Source organism: Pelmatolapia mariae, linkage group LG4, assembly GCF_036321145.2.
Source record: "Pelmatolapia mariae isolate MD_Pm_ZW linkage group LG4, Pm_UMD_F_2, whole genome shotgun sequence".
Lineage (NCBI taxonomy): Eukaryota > Metazoa > Chordata > Actinopteri > Cichliformes > Cichlidae > Pelmatolapia > Pelmatolapia mariae.
Genome location: NC_086230.1, coordinates 12,315,082 through 12,335,433, shown reverse-complemented (window position 1 = coordinate 12,335,433; position 20,352 = coordinate 12,315,082). Strand labels below are relative to the sequence as shown.

The following is a 20,352-nucleotide window of genomic DNA, read 5'->3' as shown; positions in this document are numbered from 1 at the left end:
AAAGAAACATTTCAAAATTGTATCATGTTATCATCGAGTGAAAAGCATCACATTTACTCTTTATAGATTTGCGTAAACCCTCTTTTAACTTTCATGTACTGCCTCTCATGCAACTGTTTTTGCTGTTTAGCTCAGTTTGATGTTGCATTCATACAACATTTTAGCTTTTCCATGCACTGTTCAGTTTGTTCATGTGTATGTGTTGGCACCATGTTTAGATGAATTCGAATGCATCTTCTCTCTCTGTCTGCAGTTTGTAACGTGGACTCCATGGTGTTGTTCCCCTCGGCCTCAGTAGAAAACTATGTCACCTTCTCCCTGAGTCTACCAGCTCTTCTTGAACTCTCTCTGTGCCTGTGGCTTCGTGTGGAGACACCACATATTGGCACGCTGCTCTCCTATGCCACAGATGACAGTGACAATCAGTTAGTTCTTTACGGACATAGGTCCTCGTCTTCGTCTACACCCTTTTCTGTTTCTTCGCCATCCTCACCTTCTTCCTCACCCTCTCTGGACTTTGTCATTAGAGACCCCGTGTATCGTCGTCTCCAGGTGTCACCGCTTCTGGACGCTCACTGGCATCATGTCTGTGTCCTTTGGTCCTCTATCCACGGTCGATTCTGGCACTACAATGACCACCTCCTCGCCTCTTCAGGCTCTGACTTCAGGAAGGGTTGGGAGATTCCCGGAGGTGGATCTGTGGTGCTGGGACAGGAGCAGGACTCTGTTGGTGGAGAGTTTGATCCTGCAGAGGGTTTTGCTGGGCAAATGGCTGGGTTCAGGTTATGGAACCGGGTGCTTAGCCCATCAGAGGTAGAAGGAGTAGTGGCAGGAAGAGGTGTGCCCAGAGGAGTGGTGCTTGGCATGGAGGATATAAAGGAGGTGCATGGGGCGGTGCATCATGTGGCCTGTGATTGTTTAGAGTACTGTGGCTGATGATATAATCAAGGAAAAAAGCAGTGGTCATTTAAGCAATTCCTTTTCTTTTTTTGTGCAAAGTTTGTGTTTGTGAATGTAAACACTACCGTGCTGTCAGTTTCTACTTTAACTACAGCACTTATAGAAGTATTATTATTCCTGGACTCTGTAGCAGGGTCAAGCCTGAGACCAGGACAGCTGGAGAATGCCAGAATCCACTCTATGTGATAATAATCATAACTACACAAATATAAAGGATGCTTTGATAAAGATTTCAAAGTATCCTTACTGAAACAAAATATAATATAAATATAATTATAATGTTAAAACTACTTTCAAAACTAGCGTTGTAATAGCAAGTGTCGCAAACTAACTAAGAGACTGTAACTAACAAATTAGCTCAGTTTATATGCCTACTCATGCCTCCTGCCTTTGCTTTGTGACTCTAAAATTAAAATCCATACACAGTATGATACATGCTACACATATAATTATTACTTATTACTATTTACCTTGTTTCTTGCCTGTTTTTGTAATAGCCAATGTATCAAGCAAACTGAACTTTAGCAGCTTATGTGAATGTCAATAATGTTGTGTTCTTATGAATAAAAACTCTCCGCTCTCCACGACTCTCCATGAATCCAGTGCTTTCCTTCTGCAAGTGCAAGTCACATTTTTATAGCTAAATCAAATGAAACAATGAAGCTTATGGCATTTCACAAACTGATACCCGTTTCATTAGCAATTCTTTTATGCCCCTATTCCTTATTAATTACTTTTTAGCTTTATGTATTTTTAAAATCTTCTTATTTATTTTCCTTGTTTTCCATGTGGAAAAAATTTGAATGACAGTTTTTCAGGTTCATCAAAACTATTTACATTACATGTAAGTTTGAAATAATTGTAGTGCAGAAAACATTGATAAAAAGGAACTGATATGCTTGGAGGTATGCAGGATTTAAAAATCTCGAACTGGTTCTTGATTCAGAACAATTTTTTGCACCTTACCCCTCTACCACTGCACAGGTGTAAATAACAGGCATAACCTCTACGTTCTTTGTAGACATGTTAACTTACAAATATTATTATTATATATATTTAAAATAAAGGGAACAAACTTTGGAGCTGCAACAATTTAAAGGCACTCCCATTTCCTCTGAAATGGTAAAGTCTGGCTGCATTAGAGTTCAGATGAAAATAATACAGTTTACTTGCATATACAGTCTTTAGTCACCTAATTATTGTTTATAATATAATATGATATAATATAATTTTTTGCGATAACTTTCTGGAGTCTAAAATACTGAAAAACGTCAAATCCCAGCAGCCAACGCGGCCCAGGATTGTTTTGACCCTGCACGCGAACCTTACAAAGCGTCACGAGTTGCAGGAATGATCATGGGGAGTTGAGAGAGAATAACAGTTGTTAGCCAACGACGGCTGAAGTTAATGAAGCAAACTATTGACAGCTCGGCGAATTAGCGGGGAGCCACCATGGCTAACATCACCAAGAAAGTGTCGTGGTCCAGCCGGGGCGACGACTCTGGTTTGACCGGGGAGGGGACACCGTTACTCAACGGCACCGAGATACCGAAACCTTCCAGACAGGTTAGCATGGTGGCTAATTTACCTTAACAGCTATTACCTCCGCTGCTTCCCAAAGAAGATGCTGTGTCATGTTTTATTAGCTATCCTAGGCTTATGTTGACTCATGTTTATAAATACTGCATGGGCTATGAATGCTTTTAATCATTTTAATGCACGGCCGCGCACACAGTTTTTACTGAGGTGTTGTTGATGTCTGGTGACTGTTACTCATATAGCAGCAGGTTTAAAAGCAACATGACTTGACCCAGAGTGCATTTGAGCATAAAGTCAAATGAATTGAGGATGGAAGTGTGCAAGAATTCACGAAGACTGCGAGTACACATCAAAAACAAGAGAAAACCACCAAACATGCAGAGTGTGTTTTGGTTTGCAATTCTGGATGATAAATGCAACCACAAGTTTTGTTTGTGACTGGGTTTAGAGGGCGAAAGTAATAGAATTAGGCCTATTCAAATTAAGTACATGATGCTCTTAATTTGTTTCAGTCCTCCTGGAAAATAATCAGATTATAGTAATCCGCTGTTACTTCCATTATTTCCTAACCTGTTTGGCGCTGGAAAACATCCTGATAGCGATGGGGACAAATTGGATTACCTGGGCTACAGGTAGACTGTAATGTGACTGCTTTGGGAAGTGTGATTATCCCAGCACGATCCAGTTACAAGACCTGCAGACGTCTGCCTGTCAGAGTAATATTGAAATATTCTGGAAAATCCAACTTCCTTTTTTACTGTTACCGTTTCTGCCTGTGTGGCATTAGCCAACATGAAAGTAGAGTCTCACGTTAATCCCCTTCCAAATATGCGCATCCAAAAACGGATGTTTTCTCATTTGCATCAGAAAATGTACAGCTGTGGAAAAGAACATGCTTTTTGTCTGCATTTTCTGTTGTAGATTTTTTTTGTTTGTTTTGAAGTCAAACATTTCTTCAATAAAGGGAGAAATATAGAGCTTCTTACTCTTAAAAATCTTACCCGACATGTATAACCTTTCATATGAGTCCAACATCAAAAGATGTCCAAAAATAGACTTTAGTCTCCAAGTAGAGGGGAGAAGACTCTTGTGTTAGTTTCTTAAATGGATACCAGCAGTTAACAATGTAACATATCACCCTGAAAAGTGCTACACATGGCCATACTCATATATTTATGTTGCTGTCTGTGATGTCTTTAGCTGTCCGGATCAGGCAGTGTATTTCGCATAGGCAGATTCAGCACGGTGGATTTGGAAGATGATATAACATCAGAAGAGGTAAAGTTTGAGCTCCCAACATCTCTGCTCTCTCTTTGTCTTTTTCTCTTCTATTTCCCTTTATTAGCAGTTCTTGTTTTAGCCTCTTAGACTACGATAATCTTTCCCAGCATTCCCCAGCAAATCACTGCAGTTGTGACTAATGCGATTCAGCCACATGCTCATATTTGTTTATTTGCCAATGCCTTGACTGAGATAAAGTTGAAGGTTGAGACTGAGCTGCTTCCCTCTGAATGATTTGGGAAAACTGACACAGAAATTAGTCCCTCACCAGCCAGAATAGTCCAGTAATGCTTGACTCACTAGGGGCACGTGATTGGAAACTGTCTGCTGGTTTCCACTGTGAGGCACTGCAAATGGCAAATTGATCAAGTCCATGCATTTGAATATATGTTCATTACATTCATTCATTACATTTTATTTAACTATTTCTTTCCAGGCTTAGGATACTTAAACCAGGACAAGAAATCCTCATACATACACTCTGACACACAGGACCACATACTGATACTTGAGGCTCCGTTAGCACGACAGGATGTCCCATCTGTTCTGCTTCTTCACACAAACCATCTGATTCAGTTACGTTTTCATTGGCTGACTGGCTGGAATGTGATTTCAGGCTTGTGATTTGCTTGAGTATGATAAACAAAATGTTATTTCCAGCTTGTTTGTGGCTCTGTGAAAGTAATTTCTTTACTTAGTTGCATGCTGCACAGATGGATGGCAAGCTAAAGCGTAATTTATGGTGCTGCAAATGTGTCCGTCTGCCTACGTGTTTATATTTGGACAGGGAGAGGGGTTTTCACCCATCGCAGATGTGCTCTTGTGTAGCCTCACAAGATCCTGTCGTCTCGCTGCGGGAAGCGGATGATGTATGCGTTTGCTGAGTTTGATTAGCTAACAAGTGGGCTGGAATAGGGCGGGAGTGACAGTGGAGGTCACTGAATATCCAAAAAAACCATCTGTGTAGGTTCTCCGTCATCCAGGTCATGGTAATCTAAGGAGCTTGGAAAAAAAAAAAGCGACTCAACTTTTAAGTAATGATGGAGACTCCCAGCTATCATGTGATCAATAGAAATATCTTCAAGAAACTTAAAGAGGCCCAGAGCCTACAGAACCTACATAAGTGGCCTCCACCATTGCTGGCATTGATGCTTGTGCTAGTGCACAATATGTGTATAAATCACCTTGTGGTTGTGTCCCAATTTTAAATTTCTTTTTTACTGTGGTCATTTAAAAAAAAAAAACAACAACATATTTGTCCCTTAAGTTTTAACACTTCTTTGTACATTCCTTCACATCCATTCAAATAGTTTCAGCAATTCATCCACCAGGAATTTACTGTCATCTGTGATTCCTTGTATTGATGCTAAGATTATGATTGATGCTACAATTATTATTATTATTGTAGCTTCATTTCTAGAGAAGCGCATGTGTGGTTATGGCGTAGGTTACACTGTAGTGTTTCAGAGGGGTTTGTGGTTACCGCTATGATGTAGACTTTCTGGAGAAACTGGCTGCGATTGAGTTGTTAAAGAGAAAATTCAAAGACTTGTACAGCTATGTGATTAACTTTTGATTGTCAAACCTGTCCCCTAATTTTCTTCTGAGTAAGAAAAAATGCATCTGATGCTTGTGATTCATTGTTCCACTCCCTGCTGCTGTATGTAAAATATTTTAATGGCAGTAAAATAGTTTCCAGCCACATAACTGAGGTTAGAGGTGATGTGTTAATGCTTTTTTTTCCTAACCCCCTGCAGGACCCTATTAGGGGCCGACCGAAAGAGATCCCACACAACGAGAAGCTGCTGTCACTTAAATATGAGGTAAAACTGCTGTTAACCAATCAGAATCCTGTGTTTCAGATTAGTCTTGAATAAGCTGGATTACACTTGATGTTTTTAAGCCTGTATTCACAAGAAGTGAAAATGTCCTTTTTTGCCATCTTACAGTGGTAACGCCAAGTTCTAGCAAATAAAGGAAGAAACTAAAAACTGAGCCAGCTATAAAGATGCAACTGTTTATAATGTTCTTAGCAGAGTGGAACTGTCAGTACTTGAGGAGATATGCTTTGTATTGTCTTTGAAATTTTGTATATACATCTAAAAAATGCACACAGAAATTGGTCAGATTTTTGGATGTCAGTTTCTTTAAATAGATTATACAATTGAACCTAGCAGGAAGAGCTTTTGTGTTGTCTTTTTTTTTTTTTTTTTTTTTTACAGATGTATTTGATGAAATTAAATGTATTCATTTGTCTGTTTCATTGTAGAGTCTGGATTATGACAACATTGAAAACCAGCTCTTTCTTGAAGAGGAGAGAAGAATGAGTCACATGGTGAGTGGTGCAGGAATCTTTTGCAGAAATGGTAGTTTGCCTGGGCTCTGTATGAACTCCATTATTTTCTTTCTGTCTCGAGTCTTGTGTCTGGCTGCTTTATCCTGCATCACTTCTTGTCTTCTCATCTTGTGTTTTTAGGGTTTCCGCTGTCTGGAGATCAGTCGTTGGGTAATCTGCGGTCTGATTGGCATTCTAACGGGTCTCATCGCCTGTTTTATAGACATTATGGTGGAGAAACTGGCTGGGTGCAAATATCAAGTTATTAAAGAGAGTATCCTTTAGACTTGTACAGCTTTTTAGTCCTATTTTTTTAGTACCACGTAAATATGCAAGGCTTAAGGAACTTTAATTTTTCTCCAAATCACTCAAGTGATTTCAGGAAAAAAAAGGACACTTCCTTGACTCTGAGCCTTCACAGACATTGAAAAGTTTACAGAGGTGGGTGGGCTGTCTATTTCTCTCATCCTCTGGGCCGTTCTCAACTGTGCCTTCGTCCTGGTGGGGGGCATCATGGTTGCGTTTTTTGAGGTAAGACAGAAAGCAAAAATATTCTTGACCTTTTCTGATTAGCCTAAATTTTGAATTGGAGCCACTTCTTCCCCATTTGTGTGGTTTAATAATAACATTCCTCAAGTGCAAGAATGGGTTTTGGAGAAGTGTGACATAAAAACTTTTGCTTTTTTTTCCCCTTTTTTGTTGCTCTTTTACATATTCCTTAGCTACAAACAATACAAATCGTTGTGGAAGTGAAGATTTTTGGTTAGTAATAGCATGTCTGTCAATGTCTGAGTCCTTCTGTGAAATACTGGTAATTTAAGCTAAATGTGTTTCTGTTTTTGTGACAGTGCGGTTTATTAGCATGTGATGAGGCACTGTGTGTACCACGAATCTTCATATGTATCTTTTCCTGTTCTTTCTCTTGTAGCCAATAGCAGCTGGAAGTGGTATTCCTCAGATAAAATGTTACCTAAATGGAGTCAAGATTCCCAGGGTGGTACGGCTCAAGGTACGGCCACGTAAAATACCAGTAACTTAGAATAATGGATACACTAGATCCTCGTTTACATCTTTATGTCCCGTTGTTCTTCGTAGACGCTGTTGGTGAAAGTGTTGGGCGTTATATGTTCAGTAGCTGGCGGTCTTGCTGTTGGAAAGGTAAACTATATCAAAATCCTTCATCTTTTTGTAAACATACACTCAATCTGTGTTCTGAACACATTTGAAACACATTTTCTAAAAAATGCTTTTAAAGCTGTCCTCTTGTTTGCCCACGATCCTCAGGAAGGTCCCATGATTCACTCTGGTGCTGTTGTAGCTGCGGGAGTCTCACAGGGCAGAAGCACCTCCTTAAAACGGGACTTCAAGGTAAGAGTGTGTTGAGATCCTGAACACTAACATGCTTGTGGGTCACAGTATATATTTAGTGTGTCACATCGATTGACATTGTGACAAACTCCATATATCCTAATATACTAAATTTGTGTGTGTTTGACAATAGGAGTGGTTAATAATATGAAATATATGTGTGTTTGTGTAGATGTTTGAATACTTCCGGAGAGACACAGAAAAGAGAGACTTTGTTTCTGCTGGAGCTGCTGCTGGAGTTTCTGCTGCTTTTGGGGCACCAGTTGGTAAAAACACATAATCTGCTTTTGCTGTGTGTGAAGTTTAGCTGCTTTAAGCTCTACAACAGTATGATTATTTATGCCCACACTAAAAGCAAACAAAAAATAATAATTTGCATAACAAGATCTTTAGAAGTCTTAAATTTGATGCACTGGGATCTACAGAAACCCTCTGACATACTCTTATTAGTCTGTTGATAACTGCCTGCTGTGATTATAACGCTGCCTTGTGCATGTTGAGGCTTTGTTTTTGCAGAACTGTTTCTCACAAGAATTAAAACAAACCATGTCTCACTCTGTAGACTGTTGCCGTTATCATGTGAAGAGTGCTGTTGTGATCACGCTTGCTAACTCTGGATTAGTTTAAGGGTATTATCACACCTGTAGTTTGTTTACTCTGGTCCGAATCAGCTGAGTAAAAATTTGTAGTTTAACCCTGTGGTTTGGTTTGTTTTCACACAGAAAAATCCAAGTGAACCGAATTGTGTCACTAGAAACCACATGAGAATGTTCAGTCCACTTATTTGCCAGATGTGTCTGTGGCAGGAGTAATAAAAATTAAATACAGGAAGAAGGTGCTGTGTGAGAAAACCAGTCATTTATGTTTACTTAACAGCTAGCCGTTAACCCATACAGACGTTTGCACATCTATAGCACCTTCTTGTGTTGAGAATACAAAGCACACGGGGCAACGGGACATTTTTAAGCTCAAACTTTAACATACACCTGGTAGTTGGCTTGGATTGGGGTTGGATCATGTTCACACCATAAACAAACAGACACTACCTCCTCCAAAGGGTCTCTGTGTGGTTGTTTTGGTCTGCACACAAGTGTGTTTTGTCACTTATCCAAGTCACTTTTTCAGTCTAAAGGAAAAAACAAACAAAATGAATATATAAAAATGTAATGCTATTCTGGTTTTTAAACTCTCTTTCTGTGGTCGACAGGCGGAGTTTTGTTCTCTCTAGAGGAGGGAGCTTCTTTCTGGAACCAGATGCTCACATGGAGGATAGTAAGTCATGAAATGAGCATTAACCCCTATTAGTGAGCACAATATGTTGAATCAACAGCATTTCATCCAGAAGTCTAATAAATTGAACTGAATATCTTTACTGTCATTGTCGCTTAAATAACAAAATTAAAAAGTTGTCTAAAAGATTGATTAAAACGCAAGTGGATAAGTTTTAGTATTTCCTACATCTCCTAAATGTTTGCCCTCCTCCTCTGCAGTTCTTTGCCTCCATGATCTCCACCTTCACACTGAACTTCTTCCTCAGTATCTATCATGGCAAACCAGGAGACCTTTCCAATCCAGGTCTCATTAACTTTGGACGCTTTGAAAGTGATGTAAGAGACTTACATTAAACACAAACAGTGTGCTTTTTGAGGTTAATTAATTTTTGTGGTCAATGTAAAAGCACTGACTTTTGTCTCTTTTCAGAGTGTGGCCTATTACTACTACGAGCTTCCTTTGTTTATGTGTATGGGAGCTTTAGGTAAAGTTTTTTTGTTTTGTTTTTTAATTTCTACAAATATGCACAATTCTTCATGTGGTCCATTTTGGTATACACTATCAGCTACAACCTAAAACCAATGATGCCTAGAGGTGGCATTTCCTGCCACTAATCTTCCCTAGAAGCACAGTGCCCCCCAACACATAACATAAGCTGCTCAGGAATAGTTCACTGCATAATCAGAGACCCCAAACACGGAATAGGAATGAGAATCATCGTCTAATTCTTTACCAGTTCCGCATCAACTCATCAGTCACACTCATTTGCATCCAACCTTGCCAATTTCTTTGATCAATATTTTTCTTTTCTTCTTCTTTTCCTGAGAGTTGCATATTGCAAATCAATCATCAGTCCTGCACCCAGTGGGTGTCACTTCTAAATGTTTCTCAGACTGATGACAGTACCACTGTTCTATTTAACTTACACTATCGCTCCTGTTTATTCATTTCATTAATTTGTTTCCGTTCCTGTCCTGTGCAGGTGGGTTGTTGGGAGCGCTCTTTAATGCACTCAACTACTGGCTGACTATCTTCAGGATCAGGTAAAGTTTAGATAGGACTCAAGCAAATGCAAACCAAACTGTCATTAACTCAGAAAGGAAATATTTCAGCAAAGGTTGTGAATAAAGAAGAGCATGTGTGTGCATTGTGCCAACAAAAACATCACATGGAGAGCATGAAAATGTTGTTGGCTGACACAGACAGGGTGGGGTGCGAGATGAGGTTTTTTAAGAGAAGACTTAAAATGGATTCTCGGAAGATTGTGATTGACATGTGTAAAAATAGCCTCAGTATAAGAACAGGTACGATCACCGGGAGGCTGACTAATGTGGGAGACGACTCGTACTAAGAAGTGTTTCTGGCTTCCTGTTCTGGACCTGGCTGACATAAGTGTACTCAGATCTTAATATAATACACACAATATATGTGTGTGTGTGTCTATTTATCTGTCTTCCAACTACTCCTACTTGATCAGTTGAGGAATCAAATTTGGCACAATGGCTATAAATTAGTCACTAATAGTTTGCTAATGCTTATTCATTCTCAGTCATAATCAAAACATTAAATCCAACTGTCATGACACCAGATTTTTAATAAATGAGTGTCAGTTTATTTACAATATTAATTGACAGGATATGGGAAACAGGTGGTCTGAGGATTTGATTTCATATCTGCAATTTTTATACTCTTTCCACGGTGGAAAGTCTGTATTAAGAGAAAGGGAGAGAGGAGGCATGCCCGATTTGGTCATGTCAGTCACACGGCTCTGTCTGTAAGCACAGAAACCCGACCTACCTGCTGTTCCTTCTGTGTGCGAGAGTAACCAGTAAGACGAGAGATGACTTGTGGTGAGGAGCTAAAACTGCTTAATGGCTTGTTTCGAGGCTGTGAGTGCACTGAGGTGCTGCACAGGCCCAGTATAAGATTAATGAGGAAAATTTTGATATGCAACTCTTAACCCTCCAAATAAGCCTAATGGATCCTTTTAAAAAACAAACAAAAAAAGAGACTTAATTGAAGCAGTCTGAAAACAAAACAAAGTTTATCTTTAATATTTCCTTAAAGATAAACTTGAAAATAAAATATTTGCCTGGCTGGATGGTCTTGTTTCTAAAAATAACTCCTCTGGTCTGAGTCACAATGATTTAGTCTAAGGAAGTCTGTATTTCTGTCACATTTCTGAGCAGTAATTACACTTGACATTTCCAGTCACATGGCCTGAAGAGACACAAAGTTAAAGAAGCTTTGTTTCCCTCTCACCTGTTTTATTCCACTAAGAGCTGCTTTTTTTTTTTTTTTCATTTGGGAAAGTCCAGACTGAGAGATCAGCAATGTGTCAGCATTTTAGCCCAGAGCAGATTAGGGCGTGGCGTTGTACATGAAAATGTCTAAATTTAATGTGTCTGTGTGTTAGGTATGTGCATCGCCCATGTTTGCAAGTGATGGAGGCCTTGTTGGTGGCTGCTGTGACCGCAACAGTGTCATTCACCATGATTTATTTTTCCAACGACTGTCAGCCTCTGGGGCCCGAGCACAATGAGGAGTACCCACTGCAGGTACACCCACATTTGTTTCCACTTGACTGAAAACACTCTCTCGCTGCTTTTTTCGATTTAGATGATGATGCATAATAACGCTAAATATGGGTCACAGTGTTTTATCTGATTTAGTTCTCAGCTCTGATAAAATAATTATTGTGGGTGATTTTAACATCCATGTAGATGCTAAAAATGACAGCCTCAACATTGCATTTAATCTGTTATTAGACTCAATTGGCTTCTCTCAAAATGTAAAAGAACCCACCCACCACTTTAATCACACTCTAGATCTTGTTTTAGCATATGGCATAGAAACTGAACATTTAACAGTGTTTCCTGAAAACCCTCTGCTGTCTGATCATTTCCTGATAACATTTACATTTACAATGATTGATTACACAGCAGTGGAGAGTAGACTTTATCAAAGTAGATGTCTTTCTGAAAGTGCTGTAACTAAGTTTAAGAATATAATCCACCCACTGTTATCATCTTCAATGCCCTGTACCAACACAGAGCAGAGCAGCTATCTGAACGCTACTCCAACAGAGGTCGATTATCTTGTTAATAATTTTACCTCCTCACTACGTACGACTCTGGATACTGTAGCTCCAGTGAAAACTAAGGCCTCAAATCCGAAGTCCCTGACTCCGTGGTATAATTCTCAAACACGTAGCCTAAAGCAGATAACTCGTAAGCTGGAGAGGAAATGGCGTGTCACAAATTTAGAGGATCATCATTTAGCCTGGAGAAATAGTTTGCTGCTTTATAAGAAAGCCCTCCGCAAAGCCAGAACATCTTACTATTCGTCACTGATTGAAGAAAATAAGAACAACCCCAGGTTTCTCTTCAGCACTGTAGCCAGGCTGACAAAAAGTCAGAGCTCTACTGAGCCAACCATCCCTTTAACGTTAACTAGTAATGACTTCATGAACTTCTTCAGAAATAAAATTTTTATCATTAGAGAAAAAATGACCAATAATCATCCCACAGATGTAATATTATCTACAGCTACTTTTAGTACCATTGATGTTAAGTTAGACTCTTTTTCTCCAATCGATCTTTCTGAGTTAACTTCAATAATTAATTCCTCCAAACCATCAACGTGTCTTTTAGACCCCATTCCTACAACACTGCTTAAAGAAGTCCTGCCATTAATTAATTCTTCAATCTTAAATATAATCAACCTATCTCTAATAATTGGCTATGTACCACAGGCCTTCAAGGTGGCTGTAGTTAAACCCTTACTTAAAAAGCAATCTCTAGACCCAGCTGTCTTAGCTAATTATAGGCCAATCTCCAACCTTCCTTTCATATCAAAAATCCTTGAAAGAGTAGTTGTCAAACAGCTAACAGATCATCTGCAGAGGAATGGCTTATTTGAAGAGTTTCAGTCAGGTTTCAGAGCTCATCACAGCACAGAAACAGCTTTAGTGAAGGTTGCAAATGATCTTCTTATGGCCTCTGACAGTGGACTCATCTCTGTGCTTGTCCTGCTAGACCTTAGTGCAGCGTTCGATACTGTTGATCATAATATCCTATTAGAGCGATTGGAACATGCTGTACGTATTACAGGTACTGCGCTGCAGTGGTTTGTATCATATCTATCTAATAGACTCCAATTTGTTCAAGTAAATGAAGAGTCCTCTTCACACACTAAGGTCTATTATGGTGTTCCTCAGGGTTCAGTGCTAGGACCAATTCTATTTACATTATACATGCTTCCCCTAGGCAGCATCATTAGAAGACATAGCATAAATTTTCACTGCTATGCAGATGATACGCAGCTCTATCTATCCATGAAGCCAGGTAACACACACCAATTAGTTAAACTGCAGGAATGTCTTAAAGACATAAAGACCTGGATGGCTGCTAACTTTCTGCTTCTTAATTCAGATAAAACTGAGGTTATTGTACTCGGCCCTGAAAATCTTAGAAATATGGTATCTAACCAGATTCTTACTCTGGAAGGCATTACCTTGGCCTCCAGTAATGCTGTGAGGAACCTTGGAGTCATTTTTGATCAGGACATGTCCTTCAACGCACATATTAAACAAATATGTAAGACTGCTTTCTTCCATTTGCGCAACATCTCTAAAATTAGAAATATCGTGTCTCAGAGTGATGCTGAAAAACTAGTTCATGCCTTCATTACTTCCAGGCTGGACTACTGTAATTCTTTATTATCAGGATGTCCTAAAAACTCGCTGAAAAGTCTTCAGCTAATCCAAAATGCTGCAGCAAGAGTCCTGACAGGGACTAGGAAGAGAGAGCATATTTCTCCTGTTTTGGCTTCCCTTCATTGGCTTCCTGTTAAATCCAGAATTGAATTAAAAATCCTGCTCCTCACTTACAAGGTCTTAAATAATCAGGCCCCATCTTATCTTAATGACCTTGTAGTACCATATCACCCTATTAGAGCACTTCGCTCTCGCTCTGCAGGCCTACTTGTTGTCCCTAGGGTATTTAAAAGTAGAATGGGAGGGAGAGCCTTCAGTTTTCAGGCCCCTCTTCTGTGGAACCAGCTTCCAGTTTGGATTCGGGAGACAGACACTATCTCTACTTTCAAGATTAGGCTTAAAACTTTCCTTTTTGCTAAAGCATATAGTTAGGGCTGGACCAGGTGACCCTGAATCCTCCCTTAGTTATGCTGCAATAGATGTAGGCTGCCGGGGATTCCCATGATGCATCGAGTTTTTCCTTTCCAGTCACCTTCTCACTCACTATGTGTTAATAGACCTCTCTGCATCGAATCATATCTGTTATTAATCTCTGTCTCTCTTCCACAGCATGTCTTTATCCTGTTTTCCTTCTTTCACCCCAACCGGTAGCAGCAGATTGTCGCCCCTCCCTGAGCCTGGTTCTGCCGGAGGTTTCTTCCTGTTAAAAGGGAGTTTTTCCTTCCCACTGTCGCCAAAGTGCTTGCTCATAGGGGGTCATATGATATGATTGTTGGGTTTTTCTCTGTATTTAATATTGTGCTATCTACTGTACAATATAAAGCGCCTTGAGGCGACTTTTGTTGTGATTTGGCGCTATATAAATAAAATTGAATTGAATTGAATACAGCATAGCCGGGCAGGATTACAATTTTAAGATGGACGGGGAGATGGTGAAATGTGTGACAAAGCAAATTCAGACCAGCACGTGCAGATTTGTAGAGGACCCTTCTCATAATGATCCTTGGCACTTCCTACTTTTTAACCTCACAGTAAAGTTTCATTTCAATAAAGTTTACCAGCATGGCGTAAAAACGGTACTTTAAAGGGATCTAAGGGGATGCAGGATGTTTCTCTCACAGAGTGCAACATTTTAAGAATTTATGTATTACCGTGAAAATTGGTTGAGACATTCAGAAGTCTCTTTTATATTCAATCATTCCCATGTTTTCTGCTAATTAGAAAACAGAATGTCCGGGAACAGTTTTGGTTCAGTGCACTACTGTGACTAAGACTAGCTGTAGATTATAAGCTCAGATGATGGAAGCAATACTAGATTTAAATGTTATAATAGTTTATGCTTTTATAGATTTTTTTTTTTTCACTTCTGATTGGGTAGCAAAATTGTGACATCATGTTTGTATTTAGGCACTGTGGACAACCGATTCCTAATAAAATCAGACGTGATAAGCAGTTTTTCGTTCATCTGTTTCTGTCTAAAGCCCTGCATTTTGTGGCTCTTGAGTATTTTGTGCCATGCATCATTTTCTGTCTCTGTTTAGTTGTTTTGTGCAGATGGCGAGTATAATTCCATGGCTACAGCATTTTTTAACACTCCTGAGAGAAGCGTTCGTAGTCTTTTCCACAATCAGCCAGGTAAGATGGTGCACTATTGTAGTGACTTTGTTTGAACCATTACACTCTCACTAATTACTTTCTTTGTGTTTTAAAGGAAGTTACAACCCTCTGACGCTGGGTTTGTTTACTCTGACCTATTTCTTCCTGGCGTGTTGGACATACGGCCTGGCAGTGTCTGCTGGTGTCTTCATCCCATCTCTTCTAATAGGAGCAGCTTGGGGGAGGCTGTGTGGGATACTGCTTGCCTCTTTCACTCCCACTAACCCGGTTGGTGCTCCTCACAGTGACATTTGTTTTAGTTCCCATTTTGAAAACTAGCTACATTTAATGGAGCTGACCCAACAAGTTAACATGACCGGTATCATGGAGAGTATTAGCAAAGCAGTGGAAGAAAGTAGTCTTTATTTTAAAAAAATGAGAACTTTTAGTTACTTCACAAACATTACTTCTAAACTTGCTAGCATTATTGTGTTATTAAAAATATAGGATAGGGAAATAGGTGTTATCTGAAACATGTTAAATGCATATTTTTATTAATTAATTTGTCTAGATTACTGTTACAGTAAGCTAATATGCCAGATAACGTGTTAAAGACTTTGGTCCATGTATTTTCATAGATTTGGGCTGATCCTGGTAAATATGCTTTGATCGGAGCTGCAGCGCAGTTAGGTGAGTAACTGTCACTTTAAAGAAAATTGCAATTTTGTTTATATTGTTGTAAATATTTAAATTTGTTCTACAATGTGCTGCATACTTCCTCCTCTCTGCAGGTGGCATTGTAAGAATGACTCTCAGTTTGACTGTCATCATGGTGGAGGCAACTGGAAACGTCACGTACGGCCTTCCCATCATGCTCGTTCTCATGATTGCCAAAATAGTGGGAGACTACTTTGAGGAGGTGAGTGAAGTCACAGACACAACCTACTCCTGACTCCACACTGCTGAAGTTAGTCCAGTGTAGGGTGATCAGATCCCAGGATAATAAATGCTACTGTATTTTATCTGAATGCAAGTGCTTAGTAAATGCATTTAGCGTAAATTTCAATTTCATTTTAGTCTTTTGTAAACCTCTATATTTTCCTTTTCTGTTGAGAGGAGATAAAAAATGAAGTTTATTTTGTTTGTCTGACAGCAGACACTTTGTCCTAACCTGCTGGAATAATTGGAGATTTATCTGAACGTCACGACCACGCCTCAGACACTTAGCTTCTGGTTCCATACCTATACATTGGCTTCCTGCACTGTAGGCTTTTTGTTCTCATTTTCGTGCCCAACCCTCCCCCCTCTTTTCTCAGTTCTTACCCCACTCATTTGTACCCAGGGGTTTGGTTGGCCTGGAAGTCCTCACTGAGGCCTTCCACAAAACCTCAGTCTCAGGCTTAGAGAGTAGAGTCCAACCACTGTAATCTTTCAAGAAACCTTGCTGATCGAATTGAGGATGTTGTCCTTGCTGGTGAAATTGCAGTTGGATCTACTGTGTACAGTTTATGATAGGAAAGTAAGGCACAGACAGCATCTCTAACCACTCTTACTTTCCTGCTTTAGGGTTTATATGACATTCACATCAAGCTGCAGAGTGTTCCCTTCCTGCACTGGGAGGCTCCTGCCACCTCCCACTGGCTGACTGCCAGGTAGGATGGATGGATGAACTTGTGTTTGTTTTTCTCACCGTTTCTTTTATTTTCTAATCAGTATTTGTACTCTTGTTGTTTACCTTCTTATCACCATTGTCCTCCTCGCTGTCCAGAGAGGTGATGAGTTCTCCAGTCACCTGCTTCAACAGGATAGAGAAGGTGGGAACAATCGTGGACGTCCTTAGCAACACATCAACAAATCACAATGGCTTCCCTGTTGTCGTGCAGGTTTTGGATAGTGATGAGGTAACTGTTTGAATGTTTTTTTTTTCTGTTGAAAGTTTGTGTTTGAGGTGTTAAAGGGTTGCTCGCTGCTAAGTAGTTTGTATTGTTTCTTAACAAAAGGTCGTGTTAAGGTGTTTGTAGTCAAATCTGTGGAAAGCGTTGTTTTTGTGTCTCTTTGTGTCAATTTTTAGCACCACTTTAGCAAAGAAATTTTTAGTACATAAGATACTTGAAGAGCAGATTGGAGTTGACGCAGGAGAAAAATGTGAGACATGTTGCCCTGCAGTGTAAGAGATTATTAACACCTTCCTCTTCACTCAGCCAGCAAAACTCTGCGGTCTCATCCTTCGCTCTCAGCTGATTGTTCTTCTCAAGCACAAGGTAACAGCTGATCTGAGATCTGATACGAGAGCCTGTAAAACCCAATTGCAGTTAGGCCAGTTTGCACCATCTTCTCTCCTGCCAGGTGTTTGTGGAGTTGGCCCGGTCCCGGCTGTCTCAGAGGAAGCTCCAGCTGAAAGACTTCAGGGACGCCTACCCCCGCTTTCCCCCAATCCAAAGCATCCACGTCTCCCAGGACGAGAGAGAATGCATGATGGACCTCACTGAGTTTATGAATCCAACACCTTACACTGTACCACAGGTAACAGATGCAGTAACTGCAGTTGTGCAAGCACCAACAGATTTGATTAGACTTGTAAGTTGAGACTGCTGCTGCAAAATGTTAAATTTGTGGGTTTACAGTTTTCTTTTCATTCTTTCATTAAAATGCTTTTCAGGATTGTTTTTGATGTTTTGTTTGAATGAAGTCAAATTTTAACAAAGTGTTCTGTCTGCAGGATACATCACTCCCTCGTGTGTTTAAGCTGTTCAGAGCACTAGGACTGAGACACCTGGTGGTGGTAGATGATGAGAACAGGGTAAGACGGTGTGTTTATGTTTCAGTGTAAAGGATTTTTGTTTGGTTGTATTTCCCCACATACTTCACATTTATTTTGCTATGATGATTGTCCTGATTAGTTTTATTTTTAATTTTTCTTTGGTTTGTCACCTCCTGCAGGTGATTGGACTGGTGACAAGGAAGGACTTGGCCAGATATCATCTGGGCAAACATGGGCTGGAGGAGCTGCAGCTTGCCCAGACATAGTGTGCCCACATATACACGCCCATAGACTGACCACATGTTGCCTCAGAAGCTGTTGACCATCAGTTTGGCAGCCCAGAAGGATGCTTTCAAGGGCCAAAGATCTTTTTTTTTTTTTTCTTTTTTTTTTTTGAATAATTCTAAAAAACATCCACCCCTCTGTTAACGCTGAATGACGGAATTTGTTTCTAAAGGATTCAGATTAATAGTTTTTCCAGGATAACTCCAGGAACTGTATTTTATTTAATTATTCACCAGATTTTTTGCGCTGAGGCAACAAATGATGCTTGACTTTCTTGTCTTTGTTCTTAATCGTTTGGTTGTTTAGTTGTTTTTCACACACTTTTACAGAGTTTTACATACACACAACACACACACACGTCTGTGGCCCCAAATAAAATTGGACTGGATCAGTTAGAATGAAAATCAATTTGCTTATATTCTAAACAAATCTGTTTTAAGTTTTGTTAACTTGGAAAATATTTTGCGTTGTTAGCCACAGCATTTAAACCAGTGATAGATGAAGTGAATCACTCATCTCAGCAGTGTTGTGCTGGGAAACCTTGGGTCCTGGGTTTTATGTGGAAGTAATCTTGACACCTACCAAAACACTGTTACAGACTGAGCATGCTCCCTCATTGTAACAGACCCCGACTACATGGAAAAAATACTCATGAGCAGCATGATAAATAACCCGAGGTGTTGACCCAACTTCCAAACTTCCAAGTTTTTAATCCAGTCAAGGATCCATGGAACGCATCGGATCACCCCTGAGGACCCACTCCCCAACCATCAGCTCCCAAAGGATTTTCCTAGTGCATTTCTACTGTTGTCAGTCCCATTCTGCCTCCCTACTTTCATAAACTGTTAAATGTTAGTTCCTTCATGAGGTGGTGTAGCTGGATGCTGTGGAAATGCAGGTGTACAGGATGGTAACTTGCTTCAGATTGGGTGAGACGGGTGTTTTATATTCCTGCTGCTGCGCTACAGGATACTTTGAAGCGTTTTGCTTAGAAAATCTGATTGTGAGTTGTCGTGTTCAAGAGCTGGTTTAAAGCACAGTTACCGACCACTGAAGGTTTGCAATGATATCTGTGTTTGTGTAGTTTTGCACTGAAAGACTGCTGTTATTTATTGTACTACTTAGATTGGTACTCAAAGGTACTTTTTCCACCTCTGAGGTTTGCACTTTGACCTGCTACTGAAGACTTCCCACGAGTGTCCCTATTGGAGCTCTGTATGAATGTAAACAATAGTGTGCCACATATCTTCTTTGCTACCCTGACAACACATTTTTCTTATTGATTGTAATAGTGTCTGTTTGTATTTCTAACATTTCAGTCAGCAGTGTTATCGATTTCTTTGGGCTTTTATTGTTTTTACCCTTCCAGATGTAAACATGCAAATGTTGCTCTATTTTATAACCACTGGATAAACCTTTTTGTGAATGAATAAAGTTTTAACTATTATCATACAACTCTTGTACATTTAAGAATGAGTCCAGACACCTTTCTTTTCGAGCTCCTTAGACCGGTGGTTTTCAACTACTGTGCCATAGTACACTAGTGTGCCATCGGAAATTATTTAACTTCAATTAATTGGCCCAAAAGATACAATTTAATAATTACTGCCAATAATCATTGTTGGGCATCTGTGCTTTCACTGCAGTGGCTTGTAGTAATTACTCGTTCATGTCAGTGGGTAGCCACCCACCTGATATGAACGAGTAATTACTAGTCAACTGTTTGCACAAAATACTAGTCCTTAGTTTAGTTCTGTATTATATAAGATGTCCGTCCCAGTCTAAGAGGATCAAATTTCTACGAATGTTTGTCACAGGATCCCAGACACAGAACAGCAGCACATAAACCCTCTGTCCCAAAAATGGACATCAGGGAAGAGCTGGATCGTATTTGGGAAAGAATGAAGTCAGAAAGGGTGCCTTGCACTCTTGAAGATGTGTTTGTTAATATTTTGGGGGAAACATCCAACCCTCCCACTCCCTTTTCCCCACCTCCTCCTCCTCCTGCTTTCCCTGCTGGACCAGCTGCCCTGCCTCACCCAGCAGCAGGCAGAGTAGAGGATCTGTTACCTACACCCTCCTGGGATCCGCTCCTCTTCTGTCTGAGCACCAACGTTCATGTATAGTTGCTCCAATCACCATGCAGCCATCTCACATGTACAGTCAGCCAGGCACAGCTAGCCAAGGACAGGTGAGACACTCAGACAGTTGTTGTTAGATTTTTATTGATAAAGGTGC

The 20,352-nt window shown here is 39.9% G+C and overlaps 1 protein-coding gene across 2 annotated transcripts; it reads left to right on the top strand.

The window, feature by feature from the left end:
* Positions 1 to 2,283: 2,283 nt before the first annotated feature.
* On the top strand, positions 2,284 to 19,561 carry clcn7 (chloride channel 7). 2 transcript variants are annotated; one of them, XM_063471479.1, is made up of 25 exons: positions 2,284 to 2,526; positions 3,700 to 3,777; positions 5,538 to 5,603; positions 6,050 to 6,115; positions 6,257 to 6,389; positions 6,537 to 6,646; positions 7,044 to 7,124; positions 7,211 to 7,273; positions 7,400 to 7,483; positions 7,656 to 7,749; positions 8,691 to 8,755; positions 8,974 to 9,090; positions 9,185 to 9,239; positions 9,738 to 9,798; positions 11,172 to 11,313; positions 15,014 to 15,107; positions 15,184 to 15,356; positions 15,707 to 15,758; positions 15,860 to 15,987; positions 16,635 to 16,720; positions 16,837 to 16,969; positions 17,270 to 17,329; positions 17,415 to 17,591; positions 17,788 to 17,868; positions 18,009 to 19,561. In XM_063471479.1, the coding sequence occupies exons 1-25, from the start codon at positions 2,413 to 2,415 to the stop codon at positions 18,093 to 18,095; spliced, it is 2,400 nt and encodes a 799-aa protein (XP_063327549.1). In that variant the 5' UTR covers positions 2,284 to 2,412; the 3' UTR covers positions 18,096 to 19,561. The 2 variants fall into 2 exon arrangements, with proteins under 2 accessions (XP_063327549.1, XP_063327551.1); XM_063471481.1 differs by lacking the exon at positions 3,700 to 3,777.
* Positions 19,562 to 20,352: the final 791 nt, after the last annotated feature.

Coding starts and splice junctions, on each gene's coding strand:
- clcn7 (XM_063471479.1), top strand. CDS start 2,413: ATGGCTAACATCACCAAGAAAGTGTCGTGGTCCAGCCGGGGCGACGAC. Junction 9,240..9,737: donor TATGTGTATGGGAGCTTTAG/GTAAAGTTTTTT, acceptor TGTCCTGTGCAG/GTGGGTTGTTGGGAGCGCTC. Junction 16,721..16,836: donor TCCCACTGGCTGACTGCCAG/GTAGGATGGATG, acceptor CTCGCTGTCCAG/AGAGGTGATGAGTTCTCCAG.